Source organism: Stegodyphus dumicola, chromosome 7 (genome assembly GCF_044657685.1).
Source record: "Stegodyphus dumicola isolate Sdum_Otavi_A_Nest chromosome 7, ASM4465768v1".
Lineage (NCBI taxonomy): Eukaryota > Metazoa > Arthropoda > Arachnida > Araneae > Eresidae > Stegodyphus > Stegodyphus dumicola.
Genome location: NC_140774.1, coordinates 107,244,405 through 107,255,733, shown reverse-complemented (window position 1 = coordinate 107,255,733; position 11,329 = coordinate 107,244,405). Strand labels below are relative to the sequence as shown.

The 11,329-nt window shown below is 30.9% G+C and overlaps 1 protein-coding gene across 4 annotated transcripts in view; it reads right to left on the bottom strand.

Annotated features, from left to right (window-relative positions):
* Positions 1-2,896: 2,896 nt before the first annotated feature.
* Mtmr6 (Myotubularin related protein 6) overlaps positions 2,897-11,329 on the bottom strand; it is a 169,951-nt gene continuing 161,518 nt past the window's right edge. For 3 of the 4 annotated variants that reach the window (XM_085820692.1, XM_085820690.1, XM_085820691.1), the window contains one exon: positions 2,897-5,885. In XM_085820692.1, the coding sequence (XP_085676818.1) occupies positions 5,739-5,885 (147 nt within the window). In that variant the 3' untranslated portion in view covers positions 2,897-5,738. The remainder of the gene's footprint in view (positions 5,886-11,329) is intronic. The other variant, XR_015042178.1, reaches the window with a different exon arrangement.

Genomic DNA, 11,329 nt, shown 5'->3' with positions numbered 1-11,329 from the left:
AGAAGAAGAAACGTTCTTTGACTTTTCGCGATAATTTAAACTCTGATTTTTGTACATTTTTTTCCTCAAAATAACTAATCCATTAATTAATTTACATGCATGAAAAAATATTTCAATTTTCTTTAAAGAAATTTTAAACGATATTCGTATTATGAACTCTCGATAAATGTGACCTTCGAACTTCGACGCCAGCTTCGAGCTTTGGCGACAGATATTTCGTGCACAGCTGTTTCCCTCTACATTGGGCCGGAGCCACTCCTGTTGCAGAGAAGTTTTCCTTCTTAACAATAAATATTCTTTCGCTGTACTATGATTACGATTGTGCAGGATGTACACTGCGCCAAAAAGGGGGGGGTTATCTCCCATTCTACAGGGCCGAATGACGAAATTCAACTTGCGTTTTTCATTCTCGAAAGCGCGATTTAGGATATGAATTAGATTTATATCTAGCATTATTCTAATATACGTATTTTGACACAAAATCGGACGTTTTCTGAAATAACATAATAATATTTTTCAATATTTTGATTCTATAACTCAAATTACGCCTAACTACCAAGTTTTGTAAAAATCGCACGAGTAGTTTTTAAAAATTCAGCTCTCAAAATTTTAGTTCCTCAATGTTAATTGAGTTTGGTACATATTTACTAGTATCTCTTTTTTTTATTAAACTTATTTGATTCTTCCTTTCACATTTATGTGAAAAGGTAGGAACGATGTGAATTTTTTCCGGTCCTGCACAATGGAAGGGAAAGGAAAATTGGTTGCCATATATTAAGAAGTTCGACAAGTGAGTTATTCTTGGTGCAAACTGAGAAAAAGACGCCAAGATAAATTTGCGAATTTCTCCGTAAATTTCGCACCAAATTTTACAAAATTTAACATTTAGGGATAATTTGAATCGTAGAATAGAAATATGGAAAAAATTGGTATGTTATTTCAGAAAAGTCTCATTTTGTGTCAAAATGCCTATGTTAGAACAACGCTATATATAAATCTAATATATATCCTAAGTAAAGCTTTCGACACATGTAAAATGCAATTTGAATTTCATCAATCGGCCCAGTAGAACGGGAGATATAGAACTGTTCCCCCCCTTTTTTTTGCACAGTGTACACGTTTAAGCTCATTTTCATGTTCTTCAACCCATTCCATTACCTATTTTGAAGTATGAACTGAACATTTTTTTAGACACAAAGTTTGGATGTGGTCTATTTGTAGTTAACAGCATATCAAGAGCAATCAGAGTTTTGGAGACTTCCATGATACCATAGTCCAAACTGAAACCAATTCCTATAATTCACTTTGGATATCAGAAAGTCCAGATCAGGGGTTCTCAACAAGGGGTGAATTTTCCCCTGGAGAAGACGCCTTTTATTTGGCTGTTAATTATTTAGTTCATTTTATGAATATATATATATATATATATATATATATATATAAAAAAAAAAAAAAAAAAAAAAAAAAAAAAAAAACCACTTTTTTTTCAAGTTTTGGTATTTTTTAACATTTTTCATATCTTTTTGTTGTTTAATTTGTAAAAATAGATTAAAAAATAATCGAAATCGAAATAAATGTATTTTTCGAGTTTGGCAAAGGAGGAGGGGAATAATTTTCTAACAATAACGAAAGTAGTGCATGGAGCAAAAAACATTGAGAACCACTGGTCTAGCTCATAAATATACTCCCGAAGGAACCTTCTCAGAATTTAAAACAAACAATGAAGTGGGATTTATTACTAAACAATATGTTTTGCAATTAGTACTGCTCATGTTATATGATTCTATAACCACCTGAAACCAGTGAAGTGGGATTTATTACTAAACAATATGTTTTGCAATTAGTACTGCTCATGTTATATGATTCTATAACCACCTGAAACCAGCATTTAGATGGATGCTGGCTATTAATGCTTTTGCTATAGTTACTAGACTGTGAATATTGACCCTCTGATGCATCTGATTGACAACTGTAGAAACATTCATAAGAATGTTAAGTTGTGCAATAATTTGAGTAATCATTGTTTCATATTTTTGGCTGCAATACTCAAAGATATTTTTTTCAGACAGATAAACAGACAAAATAGACAGATGTCTTGTTTTGCATTTGCTAAGTCTTTCTGCCCCGATGGGTCAAAAATCAAGCTTAGGTGTGAAGGAAAGGTATATAGAAAGGGGGACAATTTCATGAGACTAAAAAGGAACTTCGTACATTTTGTACAAGTTCAAAAAGCTAACACTTTCTCTTATCTTGTCAGTTACAAGGTTACAGTTACAGAAACTAAATGAACACAGTTCTTCATTTGCATTTGCATAGGTATAAGCCTGGATGTTATGGCACCAATACATCAAATAAAAGAAAACTCTTTATAGGAAATACAATCAGCCAGATTTGCACCAGCAATTTGTAATCTTTTGAACTACACTTATTTGCAACATATAATTCTCGATATTTGCAGTCAGTCCCTTAAATCATTCTGAAAATTAAAACTTTACACCATTTTGCTTTTGATGAAATTCAAAATCATTCAGTATTCCCAAATAGAAATGCATATGATGGCTTGAAATTTGGAAAGCTATCTTTATAAAGCATTTCAGTTTTGTTATCCAATTCCTGTAGGTTTCTAGTCACTGTGAGAGTATGCTGTTTGTCTTCATGGTATTGACAATTTGCTTCCTATCAACATACAGCAGGTATCATGGAATTTTGCAGCACCATTTGCTGCCTTCAGTAGTTTGACTTCATTCATACGATGATTCCTTCTTTAACAGAATCCTCATGAAACCACATACTGCACATTCTACTACTACCTTGGCTTTGCCAAAATGAGAGTCCAGCTTGCTTTGGTTAGCATTTGATTATGAAGTAAATAATAAAAAAGACACAAAAATATAGATACTGATTGCCTAAGCTTTAATTATTTAGGACAGACAGTCTAGTGACAATGGCATCAATAAGATAGCCTAGTATACATGGCTTCCATAAATGATATTTCCATAGAAACAGTAACTGCTGCTATTATTCAAATAATAATAAAATGCTGATATATAATTATCAAGTTTTAAACAGGAAATTAATGATAATAACCATGAACTTGTAGAGAAATAAATATACTTTTGAAGATACAATCATTTAAGGATCAGTGAGTGGCCATCATCCCTATAGTGCTTAAAAAGCCCATTAAGGGAAAAAAAAAAAAAAAAAAAAAACACCTTTATTGAGCTCACACCGGCATATCAAATATCTCATTATTATATTTATTGAAAAGGAAGAACAGATAAGAACAGTAACCATATCTCAAGAACCTGTGAACAATGTGCTAAAAGTAAGAATAACCCCCCAAAAGCTCCTGAGCATCCATTCATGAAAGGAACCAAAAGAAAACTAAGATTAAATAAAATTTTACATAAAAGTCCTTAATAGGGCTGTATTTTTGCAACCACTGGCTATAGACATATACTTCCATTTATAAAAGTGCTTCATATGATGTAAAGATTAATGTTTTTGTATTTTTAAATTAAAAAGATATTTATTTTGTATAAAATACAAATTTTTTACATGTTCTGCCAATCTCTATACCTGCATTAAACAGAGGACTTCTATTAAGGGCAGGTATGTTAAATCCTACTGCTAATTCTTCTGTCACGGTTTTCCAAGTTTTTAATTTGAGCAGGTTGTTGGTCAAATGTATCAAATAAAAGTTCAAACAGTTTCAAAGACAATCTTTGCCTCTGATTCAGTTATTTGTTCCAGACTAGTTTGTAGTTGCAAGGCTTAGTGAGCACTGCCTTTAATTAACAGCAATGTTTTGAGCAATTTCTTTCTTTTTCCGGGTGGTCTCGATGCAGTAACCAACAGCTTATCTACCTAAAAGGTGGTGCAAAGCAAGTCCTGTAAAGCATCCCATTACGTTTTTACTAATCTCCTAACCAAACCACTTCCTCCAAGAACAGACTTGTAGATTTGAAATGTCAGTAGTTTGAACAAATTTAGCAATTCAAATAATATCAAAAGGCCAATGGCCATCTTAAGTACACAAATAATTGTTCAAAATATGTATATCACAGCCCTTATAAAAATACTTATTCCAACTCAGTCTGAAATGCAAAATGATTTCCAAGTACATACCATTTTCAGTTTTATTTAGTTGGTGTAGTCCATATAAATGTAGAAAATTTTAAGGTTTTGTACTCAAAACTTGATAGTTGGTCTTATTAATATCTATAATAGTTTAATAAAAATGTGAAAATTCAAATCACAAACAGGGTTCAAGTATGTAGCATTACTACTTAAGAATTTCAGATTTAAAATCTGATTCTCTGCAGTCTCACCCCACCAAAGAACTTTTAAGCCCAAGATAAACTATTATCTGGGAAGTCAGATGTGACAGTTCCTTCTGAATCCAATTCTTTTATTATAAAGACAAGCTAGGCCTTGACATCCACTCTCTTACTTAATGGGCTGTATAATCACATGTTTATCATTATGGTCAAACTAATGTTTAATAAGCATGAAAAAATTGCATTCTGTGGCAACATATATGATTCTGCCTTTTTCAATACATATGTAGAACAGTAGTATAGAATGCTACTTTCTGAACATATGTTAACTAAGTCTCAATGTAATAAAGTGCTTTCAGTATTGCTATCCAATATTGTTCAACAATGACTGAACATGCAATAAATTCAAAATTAAATAATATGTAAAAATGAATTTTTTCCCCCAGCATTTGTGACGCAAGCTGTATGCATGGATAAGATAATTATTCCCTTCTGTGGAGAAATCTTTTTACAATGCAAATAAAGTATTCAAAGCAAATCAATAAATAATATCATTAATTAAATTATAGATAATGAATAATAGCAGCTAATAATAAGAAAATGAATAAATAACAAATATTAATATTCAAACAGATTTTAGTTTATTCACTAATTGTTCAACAAAGAAAAAAAATTACATCTGTTTCTAAAAGCAAGCTTTTAAGTAAATCATAGCAGATAAACAAACATAATACATTATCAATTAAAATTATTGGTGGCCAGCACCTTTCAATTGATGGTAAATTATAAAAATATACAAGTTGAGCACAAAAGTATTAAATTAAATACAACTGTGACCATTTTTAAGATAAAGCCCACTCTCACATTAATTTACTTAAAAGGAATGATATCAACAAAATATATAATGCTTTAAATATCATTGCACCATGTAACAAAATATGTTTAGTATTTATTTTTGATTAAAAAATATTGCATATTCTATGGATTTGGTTCATCATGAAAATATGCCCACCGCACATTTACATTTAACAAGAATTTTAAAAAATACTTTGAGGATATTAAATCAGATTATAAGTAAACACAAGTATCTTCTTTGAAGAAGTTTTTTAGAAAATAAAAAATTAAGCTTAACATATATATCTTAATAAAATATTCATTTATATTCTCAGAATTTAATCAAATAATATATTTAATGGTAGAATAAATATATTCTGTGGTAATTCTAGAAATTATTAGCAAATTTAAATGCTTATGTATATATATCTATATATAGATATGAGACAGATATAGATACATTTACATAACTGTATATAAATCATATATATATATGAAACAGCTGAGAAATTTCAAATTAAGATGATATATATTATAATCATCACTTTTATCACTTTTAATTTTGATTTAATTTTTATCTTGTGATTATAAGCAGATATTTGTAAAATGAAATATATTTTTTACTTAAGAATCTATTGAATTAGTCCTCATAAGTTCTTTATAACAATGACGACACACAGGAACAGGCCTTCTGTGATAGTGACCTTTTAATGGTATCCTTTTATCAATGCAGCGAATGCAAAATACATCACCACAACTCCAACAATGAAACTAAAATGGAGGAAAAGATAAACAAGAACAATTAGTATTAATATATGTTAAAAGATAAGTAAAGAAAATGTAGTGAGGGGAAAAAAATTAAAGAATAACTCGGTAAAAATTGTGCTAAAAATCTGACATTGAACGGCTGAACTGCATAAAACCCAAGACTCTTCTATCATCTTATGCGTAATGTGAATAATACGACTGTATGACATAACAAACAAATGTTATCCCAAAACAGATGCAAATAAAGCACTTTTGTTTGCTTTTGGATTAAAACTGTTAAGTAAATAGTTATGAATTGCCAAAATGCAATTTGAATACAACAGCCTGTATTGAACATCGTGACTACAGGAAACAATATTTTTACTTCTTGTGATCCTACAAATGAATCAGATGAAGTTAGCTAAAAGCATAAAATACTTACAAAATCTTGTGTGCTGGTACTATTTTTAGTGAGATATGGCCTACTACAATGTAAAGAAAATATGAAAATTTTGCCAATTCCTTCAAATTATAAAAATATAGTCTAAATTGAACTGCTAAATTCTTTAGCAGTGCTAATTATCAGTATACACTAATGAGTTCACAAAAGAGTCCTTCAAATTATGTTTTTGGGTTTTTTTAAATAATATTTAGACAGGAAAAAATGACTGCAATGAAAATTTTTTATTATATCATCTTCACTTACTGCCACTTCTCCACATTTCTTCAAAAATACCATTAACTAAAAAAAATTTCTCTTTGTTTCCGATATCTGAACACCTCAACTTCATAGCAAGCATCATAAAGTTTAGTTAGCGTCCACTATATTGGTGATATATCATGAGGCTAGTAACTAAAGACATGTTGTTCTGCGAAATTTTGTCCCACTTCTATTACTCACTAAGTTAAACCTGAATTATATTAGTGTGTGAGTGATTTCTCAAGGTGCAGTGTGTTGATAGTCATTCAGTGATGGAAGGCAGAAAATAATAAATAATGATTCGCTGGGTTGGCATTAGTGCCAAAATGAAATTAAGAAGCATTATTCTCCGCATGTTTTATTATGGAAACATAGCAAACTTGCAAATGTAAAACATTAAAAAAAAAAGAAGAAGAAGGCTGTTGGTCCAGATTTTGGACCTTTATACTGTACATGTGATGACCATGCATGCACAGTTTAGCCAAGCAGCGTGCAACACTTCTCTCTCCCATGACTTACATGAGAAGAGAAGAGGTTGATAGTAACAAAAGTAAACCACTGTATGTCAGCATAATTAATGATACATATGGTTCTATTTCTTTTTTGTGTAAACTTTTTGTTTGTTCGTGTGTTAATAAAGTGTTTGTGCTATTAAACGTCTGCTATATAAAATCTCACACTCCATTCACGTTCTACATTAAGTAGGAAATATATACATTTAGAACTCACGCAGAAGTATGTATGACAGTGGTGTCAGAGAAGGAGGATATAAGTGATTCTTTAAAGTTCACAAGTAAATGTGTAAGTGAGTCTCCAGAAAGGTAAGAAATACTTTTTTTCATTCATTTTGTTGTAAAGTGAAATTCAAATGTAACAAAATGGCTGAAGAGCTAACAAAATTTAAGAAAGAACAGAAAGTTATTTGTTCAGCCATTACCAAAGTAACAAGTTCTATTGAATCCTTAATAACAGCAGGTAACATTGAAGACCTAAAAAAATCATTGGAAAATTTAAAAGGAAAAGCAGTAGCTTTGAAAGAATTAAATAAATAAATTAAAACTTTAATTGATGTTAATGACATTGAAACCGAAGTCGAAAGTGCCTTGCACTACGAAGAAAAGATTGCAAAATAGAATTTCAGAGGCACAAAATTATTGAAGGAAAAAGAAATTATCAATAATTCACTAGTTTCCAATGGTTCTTCTAATGACAATAATAATTAACCTATTATTTCTGGTGTTAAATAAAAGTTCTGATTACAATGTTAAATTGCCAAAAATTATGATCGATAAATTTTATGGAAACGCTGAAGTATGGCAGACATTTTACAATACTTTCGACAAGGCAATAAAACAAAATGAAAAACTTTAAAAGTTGATTAATATAATTACTTGCTTAGCCTGTTAGGCGGTGCAGCTTTAAAAACAATAGAAGGATTTTCACTATTACCAGAAAATTAGCACTTTATATTCTTAAAGATAGATATGGCTGAAAAAGATCTTATTAATTCGTACATGCATAAACTATTAAATTTATGACCTGTCCGAAGTTCTAATGATATTCATGCTTTGAGAGAATTATATGACACATGTAACATACAAGTAAGATTGCTAAATTCAATAGGAATCAAACTGAATCATATGGAAGTTTACTTTATCTTTATTAAGGAAATGTATTCCTCAGGATATAACTCCTGATTTTCCTCGTCAAAAGCAGATGAAGAAAATTTTAATGTCGAAGACCTCATGAAATTTCTAAAAGGAGAAATCGAAAGTCACGAACAAACTTTAATAATTTATCTTATTCTAAGAGTTACGCGAATTCTCTCGAAAAGCATTCTTGACCCAATGAAAAATGAAAGTTTCCACACTCGTAATTCACTCAACTCCAGAATTTATTCATTTGGCGTCAGCTATTCCCCTAATGTAAGCATCACTGCAGCTCTTCAAATTTTTTCTTGCTTATTTCGTGGAAGCGAAAATCATGTTTCGAAGAAATGCATTATATCCCCAGAAGACAGAAAAAAAAAAAAAAAAAAAAAAAAAAGTCAGTTTAAAAGATTCTAATGGGTGCTTTCATTATTTTGAAACAAAGTTGCTTTCTTTGTTTTGAAACAAAGAACTATAGAACAAAAAATTGCCGTTCTCAATCAAAATGCTCATAACGTAATTCTAAGTACCATAATATATTGTTGCATGAAGATTAATAAGGAAGAAATTAAGAATAATTCTAGCATTGTAATAGCAAAGATTTCTTCTAAATATTTTAGTGTGAATCAAGAAGGTAAGGAATTAATCGATGACTTGCCAACTGTTAAACTTATTTGTGATGGTGAATTAATTAATGCAGCAGCAGATACAGGCACATAATTAACTATTGTTAAGACTGCTACTGTACCAGAAAGATACATGAAAGTGTTATCCTCATGTCAGCTTTCAGACAATCTCTAAAGGCTCCTCTCAATAACCTACCTTCAGCGATGTACACAGAAGATGATAAATTTATGTCATGCAATTTTCATAACCTGTGCAATGGTGGATAAGTTATGTAATGATTTACTTTAGTCGTTAAGTGGTTTTAATGAGTTAATTGGTGATTTTAAACAAAAGTTTAATTTTGAATGCAAAAATGTAAACATTACTAATGACAGTTTGGTTGAAATGCCTTTTTATGAAACTGAAAATACTTAACCATAATAAGGAAAACCTAATTAATGAAAAGAGTAATAAAACTGTTAAGAAAATAATAGAATGCTGTGCTCTAGTGTATGAAGACACAGGTAAGGATGATTATAAAGGTAGCATGAAAGATCAATGCGTTTCGGATTCAGAACTGTTTCGAGTTTAACAAATGAATGATCCATCTTTAAAAACATGCTGGCAAGATGCTAAGAACAGAAGAATAACTTTATAGTTATTGACAACTTTTTGTATCATAAAGATAAAATTTTAGGAGAAAAAGTTCACGAGTTAGTTGTCTCTAAAGAAAGAAGAAAACAAATTTTGAACTTAGTACATTCTAGCTTATGGGGAAGTCACCTGCGAAACACGAAGACAGCCGAATGATTGAGATATTGCTTCTATTGGCCTGAAATCAAGAAAGATGTAAGTGAATATTGTAATACTTGTTCTTCTTGTCAACTTAAGCTAAAAAGCGTTCCTTTTGATGAAGTTCTGATTATGCCAGTAACGCGTCCTAAAGAACCATTCCAGGTAATTAATGTGGATATCCTCGAGCCATTAGAACCAAGCTGTTGAGGTTATAAATATGTTCTGTGTGTTGTTGATCAATGTACAAGATGGCCTGAAGCAGTACCATTGAAGAATCTGAATGCCAAATCAACATGCGATGCATTGTTGCAAATCTTTACATGCACCGAAATCCCTCAGATTGTTGCTTCAGATCAAGAAACTAATTTTACTGCTTCACTAACCCAGGAGTTTTTGAAAAGGATCGGATCATCATCAAGGTTTTCGACTCCTTACCATCCAAGTTCAAATGGCCTTGTAGAAAGATTTAATGCTGTTTTAAAGGGAATGATACATTATGCCATCAGAGAATATTCAAAAGATTGGGAGACACATCTACTATACTTACTTTGGACCTATCGAGAAGTCCCTAATGCTACAATTAGTGTCAGTCTTTATCATATGCTTTATGGAAGATGCCCTAATGGCCCTTTGTCTATCTTGAAGGCATCATGGATTGATGAAACTCCTGTTCCTCATGGACAATTGAGCTCAGTGACTGATTACCTGAATGATTTGAAGATGAAGTTAGAAAAAGCTGCTGAATAAGCAGAACTTACAGCTGTTGGAAAGCAATAAGCTTATGCATTCTACCATAGCTGGAAGACTCGTCATAAAGAATTTAAAGAAGGTGATAGGGTTATAGATTTAATCCCTGATAGCTTAAACAAAGTTTATACCAGATCGACTGAACCTGCTACGATCATCAAAAAACATACTAATTATAGTTACATAGGCATTTGCACTGACAATTCTTCAAAGCACGTTCACGCAAATAAGATATGCGAGTTCAAGACTGCTGTGAATAATGTCAGTGCGAGATATGGTACACACATTGATTTCGAAGAAGTTGAAAACATTCAAAGAATTGCTCCACTAAAAGCAAAAGAACACTATTCCGATGAAGAATGTTGTCTTACACACCTTGAACCACATAATAGAAAAGAACTCATGGAAATTTTAAGAAAGCATACAAACCTAAGATCTGGTATTCCAAAAATTGCCAGTAATATTGGAGAACATAACATCAAACTGAAGCCTGGAAGTATGCCGGAGAAGCAGAAACCATACCGGATACTTGAAGTTTTAAAATATGAAGTTGATCGACAAATAGACGAGCTATTACAACTAAAGCTAATGGTTGAATCATAAAGTGAATATACGCATCCAGTAGTTTGTCTGTCAACAAAATGGAACGATAACATTGTGTATAGACTAAAAGACTACACCGAGTTTTATACTAATGACATGATTATATTTTGCAGTGAGTGCAGCATGACTGAAAGTCGTTAACTTTTGAAGAGTTATGAACTATGAAACATTTTGACTATATAGTTTGAACATTAAAATAATGTTCAAACTATATAGTCAAAGCTAAAATGCTAAACTTTTATTTTTTTCCTAACATTATGTAATATATTTAATAATTTAGCCAGAGTTTGCTGAAGTATAATTTTTAATTTTAATAATTGATTTGTATTGGTTTTTTTATATGATAACTACTTATATAATTATGATGA